We start from the raw sequence: 27,981 nt of genomic DNA on the forward strand, positions 1-27,981 counted from the left end.
TGAGCTGTGCGCCGGGTACCCCCTTACTGTGAACTTTAGTGCCAAAGACTGTCCCGCTACCCCCTATCCCTTCCGAGACTCATTGAGCCCGCGCTCTCCTTGTACATATTTGCAGTGCTAACCTACTTGATAAAGATTGGTTCCTAAGAACGCACGGTGTGTTGTTTCTTTGCCGCGTGGTGCCCGAAGTACGATCCTCGATACGAGACTTCTCCTCCTGAGGAGTCTCCCGCCAGTGCCCGGCTACGATACTTGAGGGTGGGTCTCAGGGTAGTCAGGACTCCCTTCCCGGGCTCCTCTGAGGTCGCCGTCTAACACTCCCTTTCTCTCTTCTTTGACCCTTTCACTTAGCCATCCTTCCTTTCTTCGATCCACCCATACTTCAACTCATCCACTCATGAATCCATCCATTGACCCTATCACTCATCCATCCATTCACTCATCCATCCACCCATTCACTCACCGATCAGCCACCCTTTCACTCATCCATCCATCCTTTCGCTCATTATCCATCTATTCACCCTTTCATTCATCCATTCACCCTTTCACTAATCCATCCATCCAGCCATCCACCCATCCCTTCACTTACTCACTCGCCCACCTTTTCCTCTTAATTATGAGGTGAGCCTTTGTCTGCAGAGTTACAGACAGAAGAGGCCCATGAAGAATTTCGCCCTTGCTGTCTTCCTAAAGCAAGGGGTGGGGTGGGGAGGGTTCACTATGCACCTGCACATAGGCAATCTGAAAAAGTAGAAGTCATGAGTAATGCTTGATGCACAGTGCCAGGCCATGAGGTGATTGTGACATGGTGTTTCCAGGGCTTTAAGCGGGATGAAAAACTGGGGGTCTCTCCAAGGGTGTTGCTTAAAACAACTAAGCAAAAAATCTGTGCTTAGCATTGTGTGCCGCCCGACTGGTATTTTGCCTCTTCTGTCATTGCATCCAGATATATATCACAACAAGTAACGTTACACCTACAACAAGCCAGAACCATTTGCTTTGTTATGGTTGTTAGTTTCATAAAATAAAAATGCAGCAACCATGGCTTAATTGAATATAATATTGAAACTGCACTTTTCTAAAATGATGAGACGGAAAGAATTCCCTGCCCCAATCTCCACTCTGTCTATTGCTTAAAGACTCAGCACCCCCCCGCAAAAACATTTCTTACACCCCCCCGCCCGAAATTTGGCTCTAGTTGTGCCTCTGACTCACTCACCTGAGGTCGGTGCGGGCGTCGAAGTCCGGACTCAGCAACTGGCCTGGGTGACCACCAGTGGACCACAGTGGGCGGCAGCAGCAGGGACACCACGTGCGTCCGACTCCATAGTCTGGGATCCCATTTTCCTGGTTTGCATTGGGGCCCATAGCACCCTCCTACACCACAGTGTACACCTTCCTTCCTAGATGTAGGGAACTTTCAATATGGCAGACAGTCCATCAACAGAGGAGCAGAGAGGCCAAGATCTCCGTTCATCTGGCGGACTGCCACCTGGGACCTCCTTGTTCTGCACAGGACTCAGCAGAAGGCTCCTTTAACTACGAAGCTTTCTCCAGGACACAAACAGACCCGTCGGGGACACAGTGGCATTCTTTTTTACCCCTCCCTCCTCCTCCTCCTCCTCCACACGTTCTTGCTGATTCTAACACTGCTGACGCAGTTCAGAACAATGTGTTTTTACCATCACACAGAACGATACACCCAGCGTTAAGCATCGCATTCATGAAATAAAAAAGTCAGATTACCACTATGCAGGTAATCTCTCTCAGATCAACCGCCAGCATTGGTACAAAGTGTTCTCGTGGCCCAAGAAGCAGCTGGCCTATCCCGGCCCACCCCTATAATGCGTCTCTTGCCAAATGCTTTCGAGGATAGGTCAGGCTTCAAAGACGCCATTTTATATGTCGCCTCTCAGGTGTTATGCGGCTCTTTTCTAGTTGAATTAGGGTGATGACAGCCGGGCCGCGAACCATACAGCGGCAGGAGGCAGGAGCTCTCTGAACATGAAATGTATTGTCCTCTGGCGCGACATTGATGATTGATGAGATGATGCGTCCTGGCGCCGAGCCGAAAGTAAGAGCTCCGTCAGGCTGAGGTCACGCACCGTGACGCACGCACGCAGGGGGTGGCCAAAAAATGATTCCCAGGGCCGTCATTGGTAGCGTTTTCGCGTGCTACTGGATTGACGGCCCTGGGGGATCCCCACATTGGCCCGCGCACTCACGCGACGGACTCCTCCTGGTCGGCGCCCGCCCAGGCCACAAAATTGCGCACAACCTTCCAAAACTAGCCCAAAAAGTAGCCCCCCGCCAGGCATGGTTTTTTCACGCACAACTGGGAAAAAAGTCTCCCAATTGTGCGGGAAATAGCCCAATCTGGCAACGTTGGGTGGGGTCCGAGGGAGCAGTGCCCAATTCCTCCGGCCAAAGTAAGAGCTCCAAAGTTTCCCAGGCCATGCACGGGTAACTCACCGACCCAGGCATCCCCCTCCCCCCAATTGCATTGTGGAACTTGTAGTTCTGTTTCCCATTATAAAATAGGATCTACAAGTCCCAGAATGAAAAGCAGAAACCTGGACTAGTTGAGCTATTCACGCACAGACATGGGAAGCTTGAAAGGTCTATCGGAGCAGAGGAACGAGTGGCTGGACAGTCAGAGTCCGGAAGCAGGATTTAAGGAAGATTATTGCAATAAAATGGTACTCGAACCAATATTACATTAAACACTTTTCCAAGAAGATAGGCATTTGTTTTGATGTCATTCTTTAAAATCTAACTTTGTAGTGTTCTTTCGGGAGGCGAAGGGGCTGGTTCTCCTTTGGTAGAGATGGGGAGGAGGGGTGTCTCGCTATGGATGGTCACCGAGTAGGGGTGTCTGAGTTGAAGCAAGTTGGGGAATCTGTTTAAAAAATGTTCAGGTTTGTGTGGGCTTTTTGTGCCTTACCCTCAGATAGTGGTGTCTCTGATTGCCTCGCTCTGTGAATGGCATTATAGAAAGTGACGTTCAGTGCTGGTTTGAAACATGATTGGGGTGTCGGTTTAGACAGAGTGTCGGGTGGGCTTTTCCGCGGGGGTCTGACTCGCGCGGTCTCTCTCTGAGTGTCTCTCTCGCCTTTGATAGTTTAGCGGAAAGTGGTCTGCAATGGGCTGAAACATGACTGGTGAGTTGTTTAGAGGCGATCCTGTTTGTCTGGGGATGGGTGGCTTGCTGTGCGCTGGCTCTGGTCTCGCTGTCAGTGTGATGAGTCTTGCGGGGGTCTCTCGCTTGGGGAGGTTTAGTGAGAAGTGGCCTGTCTCTTCTGGGTTGAAAGGTTTGGGGAGTTCTGTTAGGAGAGGTGCGTGGTCACACAGGGTAGCATTCAGGGGGTGGCTGTGTGCCTCGCGCTCTTACCCTGCACGTCCAAGGCGAGCTTCTTCCAGATGGGGGCGAATTTCTGACAGTGTCCGCACCAGGACGCGTAGAACTCGGCGAACCAGGCGCTCCTGGAGTTGAGCAGGTGAGAGCGGGCCGAGTCGGAGTCCAAGATGACCAGCGGGTCTTCCCGCGAGTACATGCCGGCCCAGCCGGGGGCCCACAGGGCCCAGAGGAGCCGCAGCACACGCATCTCGGGCATCATTCTACCGGGACCAGCACTGCAGGGCCGGCCGGAGAGAAGACACGAAGCAGGCGGAGCGTGGGCGGGGTAGGGAGGACGGGCCTCTGGAGGGACCTGTCGCGAGGAGAGGGAGGGGGAGCGCGAGCCTGAGTGACAGGCCGCATGAAAAAATGCTAAATAAATAAATAGGGGTAAAGGACCCGCTTGCTGCATTTTAATGAGGAGATCGTACCAAGCATCCGGGTTGGCTAACGAACTGAGCTAAAAGAGGGCAGTGGATTTGTTACCGCACACTCCCCCAAATGCACTGAGCCGGAATATTGCGAAGTCCGAGCAGGTGTTCCTGTGGAGTGTGGTCGGGGTCCAGCAAGCAGTAACCCGGAGGGAAGATCGGAGGAGCAGTAAGGCACACCACCGCCTTTCTCCGAGGCACAGCAGAAATTCCTCGGAGAAAGGGAGCGTCCTTTAGGGATTCGGGGGCGTGTTTTGCTGTTGTCTCCTCCCTGAGACTTTTCGCAAAAAACACGCCCCCCGATCCGAAAAGGACGGGGCTTGATTGTAGTGACGGGACCTCTTCTCCAATGGCTGGCCAGCATTTACTAGGCCAGCCAATGGAGAACAGGGTAGAAGAGGGGCGGGTTCAAGCCCCTCTTCTCCCAAGTCATTATCTCTCGCGAGCGAGACTGCGCAAGCGCAGCCATCGCTAGCCGAGACCTAAAAACGATGTGTGCTCGCAGCCCATAAAGGAGATTACAGCAAGCCTCGAAGACTGTGCATGTGCTGCCTAGGCTCGACCTAACAATCATACCATCCAATCATGAGGAGCAGGCTGACTAAATGCCCACTCTGTGGTCGTGCATAAAGGTATACTTATGACAGACCGCTGAAGTGGCATGTAGCAAGACCACAAATTGTACGCTTGATGTTATTCAATCTAAGCACAATCTTTGCTTTCACAATATCTTGCATGAAGTGCTACTTGGATGTAACAATTATGGTTTGAAATCTGAATCCCAGGCCGTGTTTTTCACTGCATGTTTCACAACTTTGGGTCAAACCTTTTTTCTTGCTGGACTTTAGTTTGCATATCCGTAAAATAGAAGATGCTCCAGGATGTCATCAGTTCGTAGCCATTCAATGTGATAGTTATTCATTTGAAATGTGCAGTGTTTTCCTACTAAATTGTTGTACTAAATGCTATCAAATGTGTAGTGGGCATAAAGTGTTTGCATTCTATTTTTTAGCAAGGCCTTTTAACATTAATTTGAGTTTTAAAATGTTTTCTTTTAATTTCAGATTGAAAATGCTGCTGATGAACCACGAGTTTTGTGCATTGTACAAGATATTACCAATCCTAAAACAGTAAATGAGCGGATCACCTTAAACCTACCAGCTTCCACTTCCTTAAAGCAGCTTTTCAAGGATGTGTCTTGTAAAGCACGATATGTTAATGGAACTTTTTCTTTGACTTTGGGAAATGGAGCCAATGCTGCGGACATGGTAAATGCTCACGTTTAGCTCATCAATTAAATGTTTTAAAGCGGATGTAGACAGTTAATTTTAAAACTTAATTTTTCATTAATAGTTTTGATTGTTTTTAAACCCGGAAGTCTGTTGTAGGAATTTTGCTTTTTCTTACTCTATTCTACCTATAAACCAGCAATTTGTGTTTTAGCTCAATTTGTTTTTTCCCACTTGACCTTTAATTGTGAATATATTTGGACAGCTTAGTGTAATCTTTTCTATCTTCTTACTGTCTGTTCATTCTTTTTTACATGTGAAAGGCTTAGAAATCTTCCTAGAAATTATGTAACATGTACCCACAGCCTATCCTCACTCTAGCTATTACTAACAAGCATTGGTATAGCCAATAGGTCTTGCTTTTGGGACCTTATAAGTATTTAGTTATGCAACTGTTGTGTGGTTGTGTTATTGTGTTGTGTGTGGTTGTGTGTGATTGTAGTTGTGTGTGCTTGTGTGTGCTTGTGGATGTGTGGGGGGTGTGTGTGGTTGTGGTTGTGTGGTTGTGTGCGAGGTTCTGTGGTTGTGTGTGCGGTTGTGGTTGTGCGTGAGGTTCTGTGTGTGTGGGGTTGTGTGTGTGGGGTTGTGTGTGTGGGGTTGTGTGTGTGGTGGTTTGTGTGTGTGGGGTTGTGTGTGTGGGGTTGTGTGTGTGGGGTTGTGTGTGTGGTGGTTTGTGTGTGTGTGTGGTTTGTGTGTGGTTGTGTGTGTGGTGGTGTGTGTGTGTGTGGTTGTGGGTGTGTGTGTGTGGTTTTGTGTGTGTGGTTGTGTGTGTTGTGTGGTTCTGTGTGTGGTTGTGGGTGTGTAGTTGTGTTGGTGTGTGTAGTTGTGTGTGTAGTTGTGGTTGTGTGTGTTGGTGTGTGTGTGGTTGTGGTTGTGTGTGAGGCTGTGTCTGGGGGTGTGTGGTTGATTGTGCGCGTGTTGTGGCTGTTTGTGGGTGTGTTTGTGGGTGTGGCTGTGTTTGTGGGTGTGTGGTTGTGGTTGGTTGTGGTTGTGTGGTTGTGTGTGTGTTGTGTGGTTGTGTGTGTGTTGTGTGGTTGTGTGTGTGTAGTTGTGGTTGTGTGTGTGTAGTTGTGGTTGTGTGTGAGGCTGTGTCTGGGGGTGTGTGGTTGATTATGCGCGTGTTGTGGCTGGGTGTGGCTGTGTTTGTGGGTGTGGCTGTGTTTGTGGGTGTGGCTGTGTTTGTGGGTGTGGCTGTGTTTGTGGGTGTGGCTGTGTTTGTGGGTGTGGCTGTGTTTGTGGGTGTGGCTGTGTTTGTGGTTGTGGTTGTGTGTGGTTGGGTGTGTGTGGTTTTGTGGGTGGGTGTGGGTGGTTTTGTGGGTGTGGGTGGTGGTGTGTGTGTGTGGTTGTGTGTGTAGTTGTGGTTGTGTGTGTAGTTGTGGTTGTGTGTGTAGTTGTGGTTGTGTGTGTTGGTGTGTGTAGTTGTGGTTGTGTGTAGTTGTGGTTGTGTGAGTGGTTGGGTGTGTAGTTTTGTGTGTGGGTGGTTGTGGGTGTGTGGGTGTTTGTGGTGTGTGTGTGTGTGGTTGTGTGGTTGTGGGTGGGTGGGTGTGGGTGTTTAGTTGTGGGTGTGCGGTTGTGGTGTGTGTGTGGTTGTCTGTGCGATTGTGGTTGGGTGTGTTTGTGTGTGTGGGGTTGGGTGTGTTTGTGTGTGGGGTTGGGTGTGTTTGTGTGGTTGGGTGTGTGTGTGGGGTTGGGTGTGTGTGTGTGGTTGTGTGTGTGTGGTTGTGTGTGTGTGGCTCTGGGTGTGTGTGTGGTTGTGTGCAGTTGTGGGTGTGTGTGTGGTTGTGTGTTGGTGTGTGTGTAGTTTTGGTTGTGTGTGTTGGGTGTGTTTGTGTGTGTGGTTGGGGGTGTGTGTGTGTGGTTCTGGGTGTGTTGGTGTGTGTGGTTGGGTGGGTGTGTGTGGTTGGGTGGGTGTGTGTGGTTGGGTGGGTGTGTGTGGTTGGGTGTGGGTGTGTGTGTGGTTGGGTGTGGGTGTGTGTGGTTGGGTGTGGGTGTGTGTGTGTTGGGTGTGGGTGTGTGTGTGTTGGGTGTGGGTGTGTGTGGTTGGGTGGGGGTGTGTGTGGTTGGGTGGGGGTGTGTGTGGTTGGGTGGGGGTGTGTGTGGTTGGGTGGGGGTGTGTGTGGTTGGGTGGGGGTGTGTGTGGTTGGGTGGGGGTGTGTGTGTGGTTGGGTGGGGGTGTGTGTGTGGTTGGGTGGGGGGGTGTGTGTGGTTGGTTGGGGGGGTGTGTGTGTGTGTGGTTGGGGGTGTGTGTGTGTGGTTAGTTGGGTGTGTGTGTGTGTGTGTGGTTGGTTGGGTGTGTGGTTGGTTGGGTGTGTGTGTGTGGTTGGTTGGTTGGTTGGTTGGGTGTGTGTGTGTGTGTGTGTGGGGGGGGGGGGTTGTGTTACTATCCCTGTGGGGACTTGATTGCGCTGTGGGGACTTGAACCCAGGTCCCCACAAGGCAATGTCTTCTAAATGATAAAAAATGACTTGAACAACATCTGTGCCAATTTTTACAACTTCTTAAAAAATGACCTTGTGGGGACCTGTGTTTCATCAAGTGTGTTTATATTTCTGCTCAGCCCTGCCCCTGTAGGCAGGAGGCGGTACTGCGGTCTTAAACACACTTTGCATTTAAACACACTTTGCTCACTAGAAAAAAACCACTATCAGCCAAAAGGCCAGACATTTGAAAGGAAAAGCTTTATAACTTGTGTTTATCCAAATAGTTTTCATGAATATTAACTTTTTCTCTATTTATTACAATAAAACTTTGTTTAGATGAAGCTGCTGAATTTAGATTTTTTTTAGCCTGAAAATTGTTAGTGCTCTTATGAACATCACTAAAAGCGAAATAGGTCAGTTTCAAGTCCCAAACTACTTTGCTATTGCCATTTGATCCTTATCTGCAATAAAACATTAATGGTACACTACACTGATATTCAATATAAACAGATTTTATCTTTTTTTTGGCACATAATCTACAGGCATCAATGCCTATTGTTACATTTTAATGCTTGCACCAGGAATTTAGTCTTTATTTTGCTTTTCCTTTATTTGTATATTAATATGCACAATGTAATATGAACTTTTAGATAATGGCTAGATGATTGAATGACTACGGTTGCATTTTGCAGTGAAAGACGATGGTATTCCCGATGGTCTGAGGAGGAGGGGTGGAATCCCATTCATTTTAAATGTGTCTCAACTACTCACATGCACCACTTCATGCATGAGAATGATACAGGGCAATGGTGTGTTTGAAGATCTTAATTGTCTGCACAGCAACCAGCTCCAAAATAACTTTTAGAACATCATATTGAAGTTTCAGCGATATGAGAAATACCATCTTGTGCCTGTTCTACTGTGTTTTTCTGTGCCTTGGTATTGTGCCATCTTTTGCTGTCTGTTATGCTCTGTAATTTCTCTTATTCTGTGCCATGTTACTGTCCGACTTTTTGCTTTCTGTTATTTCTCTAATTACTGTTATCCTGTGCCTCTGTAATTGTACCTCTGATCTGTGCCTCTTTCCCTGTTTTCCTTTTCCCTGTTTTTCCTGTTGTTACCGACTTTCCCATCACTGCTGCACCTGCGGCCCCTGCCGGTTTCCCGCTCCCGCCTACCAGCTGCGCCTCCCTCCCCCTTCCCTATTTAATGGCGGCCACTGCGAGGGCGCATGAGCAAGACCCCTGACCTCCCGGCCAGGGTCCTGCTCTCTCCCACAGCAGCCCCGCTGGTGTGCCACCACCTCCGACCCCGCATCATCCCTGCCAGTAGGTTCGAGGCGTCTGTCTACCTCTCTGCTGGGGCACGTTCTACTTTCTGTTATTCTGTGCCCTGTTATGGTGCCGCTTTTTGCTGTCTGTTATGTCTCTAATTACTTCTATCCAGTGCCTCTGTTATTGTGCCTTAGATCTGTGCCTCTGTGCTTGTTATTGTGCCTTCTGTTTTTTGTGCCTCTTTGCCTTTTTTCCTTCTCCCTGTTTTTCCTGTTGTGCCCTACTTTTCCACCGCTGCTGCCCCTGAAGCCCCTCCATCGCCGGTTTCCCACTCCCGCTGCGCCTCCCTCCCACTTCCCTATTTAACGGCAGCCATGTGCAGCGGGCGCGCCACTGGCATGCCAAAGGCAAGCCTGTCTGCGACCAGACTAGCGCCAGGGACCCTGCTTCTCCGACCACCCACCGCTACGATTCTGCTGCCATCCTCACACTCAACCCCCAAAGGAATAACAACTGCAAGCTGTCCACGCTGAACACCACCCATCGCCAGTTCTCCTGCTGCCACTGCTGCTGAACCTTCACCACCCTCCCCACCACCATGGCTGCTGCCCCCACACCCGACGCAACACCACCGAAGCCCTGAAGTGCATTCTCCCCAATGTACGCTCCCTGCACAGACGCGCCATAGAGATTTGGAACCTTCTTGACACCCTCTCGCCAGACGTCGCCTTCAACTGGCATGGGTGCAAATTCAGGACGGTCAGTGTAAAAATTCAGTACAAAGGGTCAAAATTCAGGACAAAAATTCAGGACAGTAGGTCAAAATTCAGGACAAAATTGTGGACAAAACATACGTTTTACAGACATATCGGAGGAGGTGGCAGAATAATATATAAGTAAGTAAATAGACAACCAAAATACATACCAGTCATAATAAGTTTATATAAGGTTGAGACAATCATGTACTCCACAGTTTTTCAGTATGTGCGCAGCATTGCAAAGTAACATCAGGCCCTTTCTGCAATCAAGATTTGTGCTAATATAACAAACATTAAATAGTATTTTTTTATTTGTATGTTGAAATCTGACTTTTAAATGTACAGTGAACATGCTGTTAGTCATTTTATTTTCTCCAGCGTGGTGCCAAGACAAAAGCAGAATGCCTTGCCCTAGCCTAATGCAGGAGAGGGCATACCACATGCTGTCACTAGCAAGTTCTCTACATAATTTATTAAGCAGAGCAAGAAAGGCACAGCACATTTTATAGCAAATTCAGACCAGTGGTACAATATGTTTTTCGGTAAGCATGCCGATAGTTGTGATAATTCTGGGCCAAACTTAATACAGTCAGTCCTAAACCTTAGAGACTTGAAACTAAAGACCTTGAAATTCGACCCAAAACTTCAATGCTACAATAAAGTGAAGGCGACAGAAGTTATGTTCCCAAACGAAAACACTGCAGCAGAGACCTCGTAGCATTAAGAAGCAGAATACAAACCTGGCTGAAGCAGACCCACATTCTTCTGCTTTGCAATTCAGAGCTACTTTAGAATTTAAGAAAAAGCATCAACAATAACTTGACCTTTGGAAACCAGTTGAAATAATGTACACTTTCCATTATGAGAGATTTCTGCTGAAATAAGCCAACTTTTTCTTTATACATCAACTATTAAAATAGTACAACTATATCTTAAGAGTCTTCAGGTCAGAAAAGGAAATTAAACGGCTCCTTAGTTCCAGTATCGACCCCCAAACTAAGTCTCCTAATATGCAGTGTGTGAGCAGACCGGCTGAGTTGTCAAACACCTGTCCAAGTCAACAATAAAAGAGCATATAATTCTGTCATTAAGAAGGTGTGCACATATTTCGCTGTGCAGATTGTTTAAGGTTAGCAGCATGAGAGCTGCAATATTTGGGGTGCTTTGCTAGTCCGGCCGCCCTTTCTTAAAAGAGCTAAGGAAATCATGGATAGTTTGCTCGACCTTCGGAACTCCGCAGTTCTGAGCTGCATAGATCCCGGTGCAGGCACCAATAGTAAAACCTAGGACAGCTGAGGCTCGGAGCTTGCCCACCACATACCCCGCGAGGAAGCCCTTCAGAAATGGAGAACTTAGCAACGAGCCTTCCTGGGTCACGCCAGCTGCACCTCCTCATCCACCCGACGCTGCAATCCTTTCAACTTATCTATCAGAAAAGCCAGATCTTTCAGCTTTGGTGTAGAACCCTTGTTGTCAGCCATCTTCACCAGCAAATTGTTAGGCGCATGCTGTCACTACAATTGGGCCCATTGTCATTCTATATTATTATTAAAGGAGCCTCAAAACCTGGTTGTTCCCAGCAGAGTAAAGTCTCCGACTTGTCCTCTCGTGCGATAAAACATCTTGTCTGGTCAGAGCGCCTGGATACCCGTAGGGTTACAGTTTTTGTTTTCTCTCTGCGCTATATAAATCCTTATATTATTAGATTATTATTATTATTATAAGCGCTAATCAGCTGCAGTCTCAGAAGGACAATGGGCCAGTCCACAGTCTGTGCGAGGTCCAGGATGGGCCGCTGCAGGCAGCCTCTACAGTTTAAAAGATAGGTGCGAGAGGCCACAAATGAAATCTTTCAAACTCATGGGGCCTCTCGCAGGGAAACCGCATTCCTTACTGAAATTTCCCATTTTGATTATAGTATGATGTCTGTAAGGTGTCCGTAATTTGGGGACCCCAAATTACGGACGCCTTGTGACATCATACTAAAATAATGGACGGTCCATGAAATTTACGGACGGTTGGTCACCCTAGCCAACCCCAATGGATACAAGATCCAGAGGAAGGACTGTCCCAACCGCCCAGGAGGAGGACTCGCCATTGCACACAAGCTCTGTCCGTCTCTCCACCTCCACCATGAACAACTCATCCACCAACATGGAACACCTCCACTTCCAGATCTCAACCAGCCCTAGAACAACTCTAAGTAGCACCCTTGACTACAGGCCACCCGGACCTTGAACAGTGCTCACCACTACCATCGCCAACCTCGTTGCCCTCTGTGCCATCGCCTCCACGGACTACATACTCATCGGAGACATCAAATTTCACCTCGACAACCTCAATAACCCCAACACCTCCACCCCCTGGACAACCTCGCCAACCTCTGACTGCAACAGCTCATCACCACCCCCACCCACATGGCATCCTCGCAGGAGGCAGCAACGTCCACTTCAGCCACAATTCGCAGTCCCTCTGGACTGACCACCACTGCGTTCACTTCCACGTCAACAAACCCACCTCTCTCAAACCTACACCCTGCCCATCTCGAACTGCAGCACGGTCACCGAGGAGCACCTCGACTCCACCCTCAACCGTGAAGCCCCCCACCTCGACTGACGCCAACGTCGCTGCAAAAGAACGACACAGATGGATCACCAATTGCGCAGACTAACTCGCAACCCAGACAGACAACACTCCAGAAAGGCCAGCTGGTTCACCGCCAACCTCCATGAATCCAGACGCACCTGCAGACGTCTCGAGAAAAATTGGAGGAACAGGAAATCTTTGGAGGACTGCACTACATACAAGAACACCATGACCGAGCACCACCAACTCATCAGAACAACCAAAAAACCTTCATCCAGAACAAGATCACCGCCAACCCTAGCAACTAGAAGGAACTCTTCAGCATTAGCCAAGAATTCACTAAACCCCCCAGTGAAACCACGGACATCACCCTCTCCCAGGACCTCTGCAACAAGCTCAGCGCCTTTTTCCATCTAAAAATCAAGTCCCTCTATGACAACTTCAACAAACTGACACAGGACGACTAAACCACTCACTCCCCCACCAACGACCGTCAACCCACCATCTCCGCCTGGACCCCAGCCACCACAGAAGACACTGAATCAACCATGAAAAGCATTCACTCAGGAGCACCCACAGACCCCTGCCCTTCCCACATCTTCCACAGAGCTGCTGCCGCCATTGCAACGGAACTACGATGCACCATCAACACCTCCTTCGAAACTGGAATTTTTCCTAATGACTGGAAACGCGCAGAGGTCAAGCCCCTTCTCAAAAAGCCCTCGGCAGATCCTTCAGACCTCAAGAACTACCGACCCATCTCCCTCCTCCCCTTCGCAGCCAAAGTCACCAAGAAGACCGTCAACGCCTAACTAACGAAGTTCAGTGAAGAGAACTCCATCCTCGACCCCTCCCAGTCCGAATTCCACAGCAACCACAGCACCAAGACTGCCGTACTGGCCACCACAGACAACATACGCATCCTCCTTGACCAAGGATACACCATGGCCCTGATCCTACTTGACCTCTCTGCAGCGTTCTACATCTTCTCCCACCACACTCTCGTTACCAGACTCCATGATGCCAACATACAGGGAACCGCCCTCAAATGGCTCCGCTCCTTCCTCTCCAGCAGAACCCAAAGAATCAGACTGCCACCCTTCATCTCCGAACACAGAGATCAACTGTGGAGTACCTCCAGGATCTTCTCTCAGCCCGACGCTCTTCAACATCTACATGGCCCCACTAGCTGCCATCGTCAGACAGCACGGACTGAACATAGTCTCCTACGCCAACGACACCCAGCTCATCCTCGCCCTCACCCAGGATCCTCCCAACTCAGCTTCCAGGAAGGAATGAAGGACATCGCATCCTGGATGAGCAGCAGCTGCGTGAAACTCAACTTAGAGAAGATGGAGGCCCTCGTCCTCTGACCCTCTCCCACTGCATGGGACAACACCTTATGGCCCAACGCCCTTGGCAGCCCGCCCACCCCCACTGACCTCAGCATCATACTCGACTACTCCCTCCTCATGACCCCTGCTTCAACACCCTCCGTATCCTGTGCAAGACCTTCAATTGGATCCCCCCTACTGAATCAAGAAAGACCCATGCACTCATAACCAGCAGACTGGACTACGGAAACACCCTCTACACTGGAATCAACAAGTCCCTGCTCCGCAAACTTCTGACCATACAGAACACCGCAGCCAGACTCGTCCTCTGCATCCCTCGACAAGAACACATCACCCAACACCTGCTCCCCGTCAAGAAGAGAGTGACCTTCAAGATACCCACCAACGCCTACAAATGCCTCCACAACACCGGACCCAAATACCTCCATGAAAGAATTTTCTTCCACATACCCAAGAGAAACCTCTGATCCGCCAACCTTGGCCAAACCCTGCGCATTCGCAGAGCCAGAACGGGTGGAAGATCCTTCTCCTACATCACAGCCAAGACCTGGAACGAGCTCCCAGTGAAAATCAGATGCGCCCCTCTCTGCACATCTTCAGAAAGACCCTCAAGACCTGGCTCTTCGACTGACCGGAGCTGCTCACCATCACCCCCCGTCCCCCAGCGCCTTGAGACCCTCCCGGGTGATTAGTGCGCTTAACAATTCCCTGATTGATGTTACTTCATTTGTGAGGTCATAGGCAGTGCATGATGAAGCTGCAAGATATAGGAAGTTGACTAAACTATAACTGGTGTATTTCAGTGTTTTTTAGGTTTTTTAACATTAGTTGTTCTCACCTTCTGCCGCCTAATAATAAGCTAACATCAACCCTTGTTTTTTCAGTGAATTTCTGTTTTATTTTAAAACAAATGTTAAGGTGTTAGAACCTTCTCTAACCAAACATCACTTTAACCTTTTGTATTTTCATAGATTTTTTTCTATCAAATTCTAAATTGAACCACCATCCAACCCTTTGCATGTAGCCACCCCTGCTGCGCTTGGACTTTGGCCATGTGCTGTTAGGGATGACCAGAGGGCCCTGCACACAACCCCATGTTTGACCAACCCCAGCATTCAGTACTTTGTAATTACTTTCTTGTACTGTGGTACTCCCAAGGAATCTTGAACAGTTAAGAGGTATCATGAGGCAGAGACTTGTACAGACTCCCACAGGAGTACAGACCAACCTCACAGGAGGGCCTTGTTTGGTCTCATTAGAGTAGTTTGGTACATTGGGCCCAAAGAAAATCATTATTTTAATCAGTGGGGGCATCTAAAGGCATTCCAAATCAAAATTGATAACACATTTTCTTAGGACAATGTCAGTGAACTTGCCAGATGTACAATGGTGGTCATTACTAGTAATCCTGCATGTAATGGTCACTAATGAAATCTTGTCTGATGTCACTGTTGTGATTGTTTGAGTAAGAAGTCTGATGGCCAAGGGGTGCCTACAACGCGCCTTTATTCTGTTTCTTTTCCAGGACTTTGGTACTGAGCCCCTGAGTCTAGTAATGGCACCTGCAAAATGTTACTGTGATGTGAGTAAGGGCCTGCAGTACAGTCCAGGGTAATTGTTGGACCCCATTGGGTGTCAGGAGAAAAGGCTCAATCAGCCAATGTGATTCAAGCAGTTTTAAAAGTTTAGGCTCAGCTGGACTTCCATAGAAGTCCTGCAGGACCCAATGGTCCAGATAGCCTAACATTTTTGGAAAATTACCCACTCATATCTAGGTCTAGGGCAAAATGTAAATTACGCCGGCTTAATTTGTGTAATTTCAGAAAAATGAAGCCATTATGCCAATTTATGTACCCATTGTGGTAACAATTTACAGTGAATTGTGTAATTCATTGTAAGAAATTGCCACAAATACACAGGAACAGCCAAACGCAAATGACTGTGTTCACAGTGCTTCTATTTAACATGTTGTTGTGCCAAAAACTAATGCAGGGATGCATTTTGTGCTAAAATGTAATACGAAATGACGGATTTCTATTTCATGTGATTGAACTTAATTTTATGTAATTGTGCCATATTTCACATAATTGCACTTAACTATATATGTGCTTATGAAATTCAAAAAACATAAATTACCTATATGGTAAAGTCCTTCATTGTAAGGTACCTATAAATAGCTTTTGTGGTATTTTCCTGCACAGTAAACACTACCTGGCAAAGGTGCTATTTGGTGAAGGATGCATTGTAAAGTTGACATACCTAAAATGGCAGTTGGGACCGTCCTACTGCTAAAGAGGGTGTTAGTTTTTAAAACTTTGTGAGCCCTTTGCTTAGCAAAACTGGTGAAGGTTAAATATTGAATTCCCAAAGTTATGAGGTCTTGAACCTTGAACACTCCTACCCAAGAATTACATTGCACCTTTACCCGAAGATACACCAAGCAATGGCATCCAATAAGTGAGACATTGGCATGGGTTGATCTAAACTCTGCACTGATATTTATATAACCGAGATAGAGTGCTCCTGTGATGCTCTGTTCTACTGCCAGACATCACCGCGCGCTCAGTTCCGAGAGAAGGAGGGATGTTAGTAATAGCTCAGTTGAAAAAAAATCTGAGATCAGCATCGTTACATGTTAAATCTCAATAGAATAGCTGATAGGACCTCTATTGGTTACCTATATCTGTGTGTAAACTGTTACGATCCAATCCAAGAAGACAGCGCAGAGGGACATTGTGTCTTTTGCATCTACACGTTTCACTTGGTACTTGTATAGTACCTGCCCCTTGTCTTAAGGAGGCTTCCACTATTCCTGCCCATGCCATTGCTGTCTTGTACTTTAGTGAAATCTGTGAAAATGCTTTTGATTACACTGTGCCACAATAATCAAACGTTTTCCTTGTGTCCCTATATCATTTTTAGCACTGCGTTTCAATCTAACTCGGTGGATTAAACTCTCACCTCTGCAGGTTACACGTTTAATTTCTCAACAGTCTTTCGGTCACCAAGAGTTAATGAAATGAACTAGAAGAATACAAATCATATTCCCAAAAGCTCTGTTTAAAGTGTTTATCATAAAAGCACCAGATCCATGTTTTTTAATAACCAAAATGGCTGTTTCTACCAACCATGAAAGTGTGATGCATTGGTTTCTCGGTCTTACATGTTTTAATGGATTTAAGCCTGTGTCATGTACCTCAACAGTCTGATCGACACTTACCTCAAGACCAGAATACTGTAATCAAAAGATTAAAGCACAAGGGACCTTGTCCAGGAAGGTATTTCCTTAAAAAATGCATCCATCCTAGTGGAAGGCACTTCTCGTGAAAAGAGGGCCTTTGCCGTGGGGGTTGAAATACCACATTAAAAGTGAGTGCGTTAGAATGCACTTTTAAACTTGGCTGCTCAGCAGAGGAAGCTCAGTTAAAAGGCCTCCACTGTCCTCGCATTCTCCAGGTCATGTTTACTTTTCATAAGAAGGAAAAGCACCAGAATAAGGATAAATGAACTGATTGTTTAAGCCAAAATAAAACTGGGATTATTTCTTTTAGTTTACAAATTAATTTAGATACAGCACATGAAAGTGTCAAGCGGCTGCTGAACTTCTACCTTGCCGGTCTGTGTCATTGCAAGATCCTGACCCTCTGTGACCTCTTTGGATTTTACATATGTTGTTTTGCACCTTCTCCGGGGCTTAAGAATGGAAACTCCCTTCCCTGTTACTGCACGGGCGGAGCTTTACACTTTCAAAGAGGAAAGCGCGATTCACCTGCATCCTATCAAACAGTCCCTTCCCCCTCCTGCTGATGCGAGGTGAGGGCTTTTATTGTCATTCCAGGGGATGCGAACGAGGTGCGAAGAAGCGCTCTTGCAAGACAAAGGGCCTAGCCTGACACTCCCAGCCCCAGCCAAGTCGCTTTGACCCCCTGGCACCAGTGTCTGTAGATTTTTGAGAACTGCACTCACTTCACCAATTCTTACATGCCCACAGCACAAAGGCTTAAAGCAAGGTAAATCTTTCAGTGAAAAATAAACATGTTTAACATTAGTTTTTTAGGTCTCGGGACCATCCGGTCGGCAGACCGGAAGTCCGGAGATTTAATGTCTTTGAGAAGAGGGGCTTGCACCCGCCCCTCTTCTCCCCTGTTCTCCATTGGCTGGCCTAGTAAATGCTGGCCAGCCATTGGAGAAGAGGTCCCGTCACTCCAATCATGCCCCGTTCTTTTCGGATCGGGGGCGTGTTTTTTAAAGAAAGTCTCATTCTCTCCTCCAGCCAATGGCTGGAGGAGAGAAAAGACAAACACGCCCCCGAATCCGAAAAGGACGCTGTTTCTCCGAGGCATTTTTGCTCTGCCTCGGAGAAAGGCGGCGGTGTTCCTGGCGTCCTCTTCCCCTGCTGTATACAAAAAAACAATAATAGTAATGAAAGTAAACATATTTAGTTTGCATCGTGAAAACAGCAGCTCGACAGCTAAGTGCGCGTGGAATGTCCGCCTTTTACAAGACAAAGCAGCTCTGGGCTTCAGCAAGATTTAGTTGGCAGGCGGACAGTGCCAAGACACGATGACGTTATTAAATTAGTATTCCAAGCTTGTGACATAAATGATATTCGCTGGGTAGAAAAAATACACAGAAACAACATACAGACAGCACGTGACGGCACACGTAGGGTCCGCATTTCCTCTCTAGGATGTAAACGGGCGTCCACGTTAGGATCAGGCAAGCACAGCGGTAAAACAAAGCTGCGGCACGAAATGGAAAGGAAGGGGGAAGGAAATGTGTGGCAGCTGATGCGACGTATTGAGTCACATGCGCAGCATCAGACCTTGGATTTTAGGCGTCCAGTGCCTCGGTTACAGGGAGGGTGACTTCATTGAGCTACCAATGAGCTTCGTCGCTTTTCTCCGACCCTTCTTGTCTCCTGTTTCGCTGTGGATGATTAAAAAACAGAACCGTGGAGACAGAGCGGGAGAGGGACGGCTCTCCGGCTCAGAGATAAGGGGGAAGACAAAATGATCCAAGCCACACAAGCCCTGCCTCGTTCTATCTCTCCCCCCGTCTTTCCTATTTAACCCTCTCCTTTTCTCGACCCACCTCTTTCTGTGTGTTCTCTTTCTCGCCGCATCTATAGGCCGCTCTCGCCCTGTTTCCAAGCTTTTAGCTAGCTTTCTTTCCCTTCTATATATCTCTTCCGCTCATCTGGTTCCTTTTCTTTCTCATTCCTTATCTCATTCACTCTCCCTCTGCCTTCCAGTCACATTTACTTCCCCATCCCTCTGTCTCAATGTCTTTCCCACCACTGTGGTTGACAATTTATCTCTCTCGCCTCTGTGCCTGTTTTTTCTCTCTGCATACCCACCCAGTCGCTCGTTTCCTAAACCTACCTACCTATTAGCTATTTCGTGCTCTCTCTGCCTTGGCCTTTCTCTCCTCTCTCCTCTCTCTCTCCGAACCTTCGCTTCCCATGCGGCCCATTTGCTTCGTTCATTCTTTTTATCCTTCCTTTTCACATAACCTCTGCTCCCCCCCCCCTCACTCTGGAAGGTTGCCCAAAAATCAGGAAGTGGCCATATCGATTATGCACTGAATACTGTCTTGGGAAAACAGAACTCGTCGTCTCCTCCACGTATACTTCAAGGCAATCTTTATATAGACCTACAAACAGGTTTCTGTGTATTCAGGTGCATTGACACATAGCTATATAATGTATATGTAAATGCGTGCATATATACTGCATTTACAAAGGCTTCCTACACACATTCAAGAAAACACTGACGCGCCTGCAGCACGCGCATAATATGTGCCGATCTATCAATATTTAGCGTCTATAAACATTCACAAGTCGGTGGATCATTAGGCACCACTGCAAATCTCTCACAAAGGAACCTTTTATATATTTACAAATCTTTAAAAATTAAGCTTTGCATATTATTGTTGCTAACAAGCCCTCTAGGTGAAATTTTCATCCTTCCTTGAAGGATTTCGCTGTTGTAAAGTAAAATGTAGTGGAAGTGCGAAATTAGCATACTTTGTTTTTGCATAATTTCAGGCAAAATATTCTGTGTGATTACTGACACACAAACCCTGCGTAGCATAAAACGCGACATCGCATCCGTTTTAGACGTGACAAGGATATTTTGCGCGCAAAAATAAATACAAAATAAATACAACTGCTCCAAACAGCAGGCGCGTGCATTCTGATTGTCCACGTTGTTCCTGTGCAATCTCGCTAAATATGCGATGTGGCATATAGAGTAATTTCGAGGATGTTTACATAACAAGCGTAACACAGAATTACGCAGCAAACAGGAAATGTCACTTGGGCCTCGTAAAATGATAGTGTATGCCTATACTATATCCGCCTGCTGCACTACTAAAGTCCAGTTCTGGGTGGAAAGATGGAAAATATTCTGTTTTTAATTAATATCTCATTCCAGGTAAGTTATTTACTCAGAAGAGCTGATTCGTGTGAAAACTGGTTACCAACTCATGTGGACGCTGACTGGGTATTCTTAGCCATGCATTTTGTTGTTCTTATTGCACATGCTTAGTTGTTTCTTTTTTCCATCAGTTCCCCCGGTAGGCCACCTACAGTCTGCCTGATCCCCTAGCTGCCAACATGCCTCCCTACCCGTCTCCCTGCCTCTGTGTACATATCCATCTACCTGACTGCCCACTTGCAGACCTCCCTGCCTGTCTCCCCATAGAATCCTGCAGGCATCACTATCTGCCTACGTATACACCTACCTCTACCTACCTAGTGCCCTGCCTGCCAGCCTCCCCCTTTCTATCTACCCACCTGTCTGCCTGCCCGCACTAGCTGTTTATGTCTTCACCTACCTACCTTCCCATCAGTATGTGCCTCCCTATCAGCCACCCTGCCTACCCATCTACCCACCTACCGGCCTGACTGCCTTTCTGACCAAGTCTCATCTACCTTCCTGTCGTCATCTCTAGCTACCAGCCTGCATATCTGCCCACTTACCTTCAGAGCAGTGTACAATGCATATATGTATACTTATTGTATACAATCTAACGCCTACAGACACAGACACGTAGCTTTACGTCAGCGTGTGTGAGCACGCACACACACACACACACACACACACAGCAGCAATATAATCATGTCCACGCGCGCGGACATGCAGGGTATGGACGCACGCATACCTGCACTTACAAATGCATATATTTATGTGTGCGTTCATTTATTTTATTCCACACTCTGGAGCTAAGACCTGAGCCTGCATCTCAGAGCTGGTGTCAGGCTTCCCAAGTGTGGGATTTACTTCTCTGCTGATGTTGGGGGACGGAGGGGAGGGTGTAGAGGAGGGGTGGGGGGAGAGGGATGCGGGAGGGAGGCAGGGAGGGCTGTGTGCGTGTGTGAGCCAGGATTCCGCTCGGCTTTCCCCTCAATGCAAACTCACCGGATCCGTCAGCTGGAGGAACAAGCATTTACAATGCAATGGTCTCGGCATTGGTAAAATTAGAGCTATTGGCATTGCTCATGACATTATTTTTGTTTATGTTTTTGAGTTTAAAACATTTAAAGAAACGGCATTGTCATGAGCAATGCCAATAGCTCTAACTTTAACAATGCCGAGACCGTTGCATTGTAAATGCTTGTTGTCTTCATTGTCAGTGTTGTTCATAGTTCCAGATTAATGTTTCACAAACTGCACGGCAGAGTACAATTTCGATTGTCTTATTTTTAGTAGTTTCACGTTCTTTAACTATTGTGAAAGAGCCGGGTCGCAGAAGCAAATGCCCGTTAAAACACATTTATAATGCAATTCAAAATCATTACTTTTTTCCAGAACTAGTCGGAAAACCTATAGGTTTGACTTAAATTGACATTCAGGTAAAAATGTTGACTACATGCTTGTGTCTGTGTGTTTTCATAGGCGGGTCCTTTACAGTCTAATGGTCTTCATTTTCTTATAAAAAAAACCCCTGCCCTTTATAAGATCACCGCTTGACAGTGGTCGAAGTGGGCGGGATCGGCAGGGCATGGCGTGCCCCTACTTCTATAACTCATTAGATCCCGTGTCCCTACTTTTCTCATTTTAATAATGCGTCCCAGGACGGCAGAAATCGCCAAGGCCTGCAGAGAAGTTCGGGGACGGGCGGTGTGCAGAGAAGGAAAGGGACTCTGTCTTTTCTTTCTTGCCAGAGAAGGCAAGGACAGTGTCTACTTCTGCTCCGTCGCTGAGAGCTGACCCCCCCCCCCTTCCATTCTTCCTCTTGTAGACTGTGACTTGAAGAAAGGGTTCTCATCCTCTCTTTCCTCCTTTCGTGTATTTGCTCCCCTGTGAAATGGATCCAAAAAAGAAAAATACTTTTGCTGCAAGTGTTGTCTTTTTCTGACATTATTCTATTCCAGAGTACAGCCTTGGGACGGAGAGAAATAAAAGGTTCAAAATATTAAAAATAAAGAAAAACTAAATAAAGCATGACCGTGTTCACATAGCAGCCAGATTGAGTTTCCCAGTGAAGCGCTACTTTTTAAAAATATTTTCTTTGAAAACGCATTGTTTTCCCTGAATGAGGGTGTGCACCATTCCTGTAGATACTGCAATGCCGGATTGATGGGTGGATGGGAAAACAAAATGCGTACCACGGCTAGGTGTTCATGGATGTGGTCCTTTTACCATACTGCTTGCGTTTTGTAAGGATATAAGCAATGAACATTGAAGCGGGTCCCTTCCGGGCCTTGTAGTCATGTCCTTAACTTTTCAGGGACAATCACTCACAGATTTCTGAATGGATTTCTGAATAGTGAGTGTAAATGCATTAAGTTAACCATGTTGTTCCTGCTTACATTTCACATGCTTAACTAAATCTTGCATTCCCTATGAGTGTTTGCCTTTTTCAGGATGTTGTTACGTTTTTTAGGCAGCATATTGCTCTTGTCTAGTGCGTAATTTGAAAGGAGTCACATCCAGGTATTTATAGCAGGGCACAACTGGGTTGTAGTTGAAGACCATGCAAGTTTCTCTCAGTGGGGCAGTATGGTGTTCAGTCGGGAAGAGGATGTGGCACTATGGTCAGAGCTGCCGAATTGGAATTGGGGAACAAGGTTCAGGCTTCATGACCAGTCCACCAGACCACTCTCCTGAGGGAGCACATTCCCATGCTAGGTCTAAGAAGGCCCAGCAAGACCATAGAAGCCCTGGTGTCTTAGCACCAGCAGCTTTACCCTAGTGGGGGCAAGTGTGGGTTAACCTTGGAGGTCTGTCCCCTCCAATCCATACTGAAGTTCACCTCTAGTGTTGCGGGCAGGCTTATGAAGCAGCATAACCTGGAGCAAGGTCACAGGACCCTTGAGAAGTGCCAGCTCTAGGGCGGTGCGACCGGTGTGTTCCCACCGGGTGCTGACTTTAGATGGCCCTCTGTCTTCTGTAACATTTCCTATACAGTGATTTACACATGTATTATTGATTGTCTCTGTGTAGTGTGTGTGATGTAAAGTGCTCTGAAACCCTACACTGGTATGAGTGGTGCTGTAAATCAAATTAAATGCATCTGAGGGAGAGTGTGGTTATGGAGAATTGAGGAGCACTGTTAGAGGGGGGTAGTGTGGGAGTCCATGGCGAAGGTGTTCATTGGGGGCACCAACAAACATTGTTGCACAGGGCTCCACCAGCGCTAAAGCCGGCCCTGCCCTGGAGGCCATTCCGCCTCACCCACTGGTACCTCCATTGACCTTGTTTCAGCAGTAGTAGCTGCAACTCACCAGGGATTGGCAAAGCAGGATTTGCACGCACACAAAACTATGTTCGCAAACTTTACATTTCTCTGCTTCATGCTCAAGCACTTTTAAGACGTGCTGCCTGCTTTGGGGCCACTGGAATTATGCAGCAAAAGAAGACAAAATTACGCCGCAAGGTTAACTAGATTATGCAGCAATAAAAGACTGCAACATAATGCAGTATATTTTCTGACACTTTATTATTTTGAAATTTTTACACATGCTAACAGTCTCTGGAAAGATTTTGCCTTATTAGTACCAGTGTATCATACAAATGCAGCAGTGAGAAAGGTGATCAGTCAACCTTTACAAAGGGCCGTCCACTTTGCAGCAGCACAAGTCACATTTTTTTAGTAACTTTTGATCCGTTTGAGCTACAAACAATTTATTAGTTAAAATTGTCAGATTATGCAGCAGATGATGTATTATGTGGCAAATATGGCAGAGCCACAATTAAAAACTTTTGCAGACTAGGATATTTTCCCATTCATGTTTGTACCGCTCTTGTGGAACAAGGGAGGAGAAGTGCTGATGACAGAAACTCCATGGATCAGAGACAAATGGCTTGTTCTTCCACTTTTAAGCGTATAATGGGATATTCTGTGATTGGAAACGTATCCCACTTTGTGATTGTATTTTAATGTCAATAACTCATATTAAACCTTAAATAATTATGTGTATCCATTCATTGAATTAAATAACATAATAAGCTGTAACTGGACAGTGAAATGTCAAACAAATACAAAAAATTGGGATGTTTTGCACATTCTGGCCACACCTCTGACGCCGCCCACTGATCCAGTTCTCGGGTTATTCCCGCCCTCTGATTCTCCACCCACAGTTCCCCTACTTTTTTTACCCCACTTCGACCACTGCCGCTTGAGCATCATTTCTTTTAGTTAAAAGCAGGGATATTAGAATTGTGTGATTGTGCGGCCGCTGCAATTTCCGTATAGTTATATGGTTATTGTGGATTTGCTGCATTTTCCACATAATCCTTAACCTGCCACACAATCTGCTGATTTAAACAAAAAAATTGTTTTCAGCACAGTTGGTTCAAAAGTTACTAAAAATGCAGCTACAAGTGTTGCCACATAGTGGAAGGCCCTTTGCAAAGGTTGACTGGTCACCTTTCTGTTGCTTGTTGCTATATTTGAGTATTAAACTAATGCCCAGGCAGTGCTAACAAGTTTAAAAATGAAAAGCTAATGAAGTAATACTATCACAAAGTGTGCCACATCACGCAGCATAATTTGCCTATTCATGCAGCATAATTACATCAAACCTGCTGCAAAATTTGGCCCTCCCCTGCCAAATAATTCCAGTGGGCCTGGTTAAAAGTCTTCCAGGGGACTAATCTCTCCACATCTTCTCCAAAGTATTTGACATATCATTGTGCATTATTAGGCAGTATCCCTGCCTTTGAAAAAAATGGTGCATAGCAACTTCTCGTAGTACCAGCTTCCGTCATTACCGTTTGATGTAATTTTTAGGACTTTTTGAAATTTAAATTAAGCTGCGTAATTTCTAGAATTTCATGGTACACTTGTTATGCAGATTTCCAGAAATTGTGCCATTTCACATAACTACGTGCCATGTGTGGTAAACATTGACCGCAAGTGCATGGGAATAATGTGAAGGTCCAGAACGTGACCTTCTGTTGCTTGTGCCACTAATGTATTTTTGTGCTATTTTTTTTACCGCAAAACTCCTTTTGTGCTCACATGTAGCAGTAAACAATGGATTTGCAGTTGCATCCTTACACGTGATTTCACATAATTTTCTGACATTTTACATGATTCCGCACAAATGATGCAAATTTTACACACTACCACTTTACACATATTACATAATCCTTTCTTGCAGATGTTGCCAGATGGATTCCCAAGCCATCTCTGTTTACCCCTCTTTTTTAGTGTTTATACACATCACCCTACCGTTCCTCTGATAAGGCTTGTGCTGTGTACTGCCTAAATGCTTTAGTCCTAACTATATTATAATTTGAGTGCCTATCTCTCACAGCTCCTGCTCCACTCATAGGCACTGCACCCCAAGACAAGATAAGAGCATCTCTCTGGTTACTTATCCATGAAGTCAAAACACTTCCGTATAGAATGATTATAAATAAAACACTCTGACAGCCACACACACCCTCATGGTGTAGAATGCTACCTGTCCAAATAGGTGTGGTGGCACCCCACATGAATCACTGTACAATACAATAGCAGCTCCCAAATCCCTACTGTTGTTGGCATTTCATCCTGGCTCTGCCTGGCACCACTGTACCTGCTCCAGTACTGATAGCTGTGTCCTTATGCTCCATACTTGGACTTTGGCTACAATGCAGTGGGCTATTCACCTCCTTCAGCTCAGGTGCCACAGTTCCTGCTGCACTAATGATATATGTACCCCTCTGCTCTGTCCTGGGAGCAGTTTGCTCTTTGATACTCAACTCAACACTCACAATGACCAAGCAAGTCAATGCCATCTCGTCCTCCTGTTTCAACACCCTCCGCATGCTCCGGAAGATCTACAGGTGGATCCCCACTGACACAAGAAAAACGGTCACCCAGGCCCTCGTCGGCAGCAGGCTGGACTACGGAAACGCCCTTTTCGCGGGAGCCCCGGCCAAGCTGCTGAAATGACTGCAACGCATACAGAACGCCTTTGCACGCCTGATCCTGGACATCCCTCGCCAAAGCCACATCACACCCTACCTGAGAGACCTGCACTGCCTCCCCGTCAACAAGAGGATCACCTTCAGGCTCCTCACCCACCCACACAAGTCACTCCATGACACAGAACCAGCATACTTCAACAGATGACTCACCTTCTACACCCCAAACCGCCAGCTCTGCTCCGCCGACCGCACCCTGGCTACCGTCCCCTCGCATCCGAAGAGCGACCACCGGCGGCAGATCCTTCTCCCACCTTGCCACCAAATCCTGGAACACCCTCTCCATCCTGGTACGGCAGATCGAAGACCTACTAACCTTCAGGAGGTTACTCAAGACCTAGCTCTTTGAGCAGTAGCAGCACCCCCCCCCCCCCCCCACCCCCCCAAGCGCCTTGAGACCCTCACGGATGAGTAGCACGCTCTACAAATGTACTGATTGATTGATTGATTGATTCATTTTTCTGAGCCCTGGTAGTAGGTTGCTCTGGGCTCTTCACACCCATACACCCTAATGTGACTCCATGCTAGCTGCATTCTCGTGCTGGGAGCAGTCTGTAAAAGGTTCCTCAAACATCTGATCCGTGGTGCCACTTAACCTCCTCAATCCCAATCTCCAGGGTTTCAGAGCTCTTCTCACAGATGAACTGAGTTTAAGAAAAGTGGTGTTTGGGTATTGCTTTTACATCAGTCACCATTAGATCATCATTGAAAGATTGCATGGCAGATCATGGGGTGGTTTCACTAGCATTCTTCTCCTTGTAACTGAATATACTCTCATAGATGTCCAGATTAAATTTGGGGTGGGTTAAAGTTGTGTAATTGGCTTTCCTGAAACTACAAATAATTACACGATATGAAAAATCCAGCATTTAGCATTATATTGTAGTGCAAAATGCTTCTTCGTGCAAAAAATAAAAGTTCCCCGAACAACAGCTGCTTGCGCTCTGATTGTTTGACAAGTTCCCACGTTCACATACTATGATTTTGGTATGAATGGGGTATAATTACATGGTGTGGTATTATGAAGTAATTTCAGACATTAATTTCACATAAGTATAACTTGAAATTCTCAAAAATACGGGAAATTACACCATTGTGCTGAATTTCACCCAGGCCTAGAGTAAAATAAAAGATGTAATTACAGACATCAGGAAGATTCTCTTATGCCAAGATTCATTCAAAGAGGATGAGTAGGAGGCTGAGGTTAGGTTGCAGTCCTGCATCATGGAATCTTACTTCCTAGGTAGTACTACAAGGAATGGAGATTCATCCCTCGATTTTTAGACCAAGATGTAAATTCAGGGCCTGAATCACACGAGTTAGTAAATATTTTACAATTAAGAGCCTTATTACAATGAGGTTTAGACCGCAACCCGACTGCTTGTCGGTTGCGGTCCAAACCGCATCAATTGCTGCGGTCCGACTGAAGCTTTATGATGCATGCGGTGGGAGGCAGCAGTCGGAGGGTCTGACTGACACAATCTGCCCGTCGGTTGGTCGGAAAGGCCTCATAATCCCTTAAGGACGGCTTTTCTGCTGTCGGAATTATGATGTCTTGTTTCCAACAGCCTTTCCATGACGGCCTTTCCGACATGGAAAGGCTGTTGGAAAATAACATTGGGGCTCCTAGCAGGGCCCCCTGGCCCACCGCATGTGGCCCTCCTGCACCGTGTGCCATATGGCGCAGGGATGTTTTTAAACTTACATGTTTCAATGGGAGCTCTTTCTGTGGGCACCTTCGGCCCGCCGCACAAGTTCCCATTGAAAAATGGAAGTTTGCGACAGCACCCTGTGTGGTCGTATCCTAATTGCGGGGTCGGAACCCCTTACCTGAGGTCGCGCGGTTCCCAATCTGCAACAATATCGGTCGGAAGCAACTTAGATGGCCCTTGTTTCAGATGTCAATTTGCCAATTTCTGTGCTTTAGACTCCCATTTTTATTCTTAAAAATGCATTTAGTTCAACATTGACAGACTCATTTCTTTATTTTTAAGAGTGGAGTGGGCTAGGTCTGGAGGAGAGGAAGTAAGTTAACAGAAGCACCTG

The 27,981-nt window shown here is 46.7% G+C and overlaps 1 protein-coding gene and 1 pseudogene across 4 annotated transcripts in view; one reads left to right on the forward strand and one right to left on the reverse strand.

The window, feature by feature from the left end:
- USP47 (ubiquitin specific peptidase 47) overlaps positions 1–27,981 on the forward strand; it is a 1,403,064-nt gene that overhangs the window by 140,070 nt on the left and 1,235,013 nt on the right. For all 4 annotated transcript variants that reach the window (XM_085648190.1, XM_085648191.1, XM_085648188.1 and 1 more), the window contains one exon: positions 4,893–5,096. In XM_085648190.1, the coding sequence (XP_085504316.1) occupies positions 4,893–5,096 (204 nt within the window). The remainder of the gene's footprint in view (positions 1–4,892; positions 5,097–27,981) is intronic.
- On the reverse strand, positions 10,737–11,050 carry LOC146857625 (SLC35A4 upstream open reading frame protein pseudogene; annotated as a pseudogene).

The sequence above is a fragment of the Triturus cristatus genome, chromosome 3_2, assembly GCF_964204655.1.
Source record: "Triturus cristatus chromosome 3_2, aTriCri1.1, whole genome shotgun sequence".
NCBI classification, from domain to species: domain Eukaryota; kingdom Metazoa; phylum Chordata; class Amphibia; order Caudata; family Salamandridae; genus Triturus; species Triturus cristatus.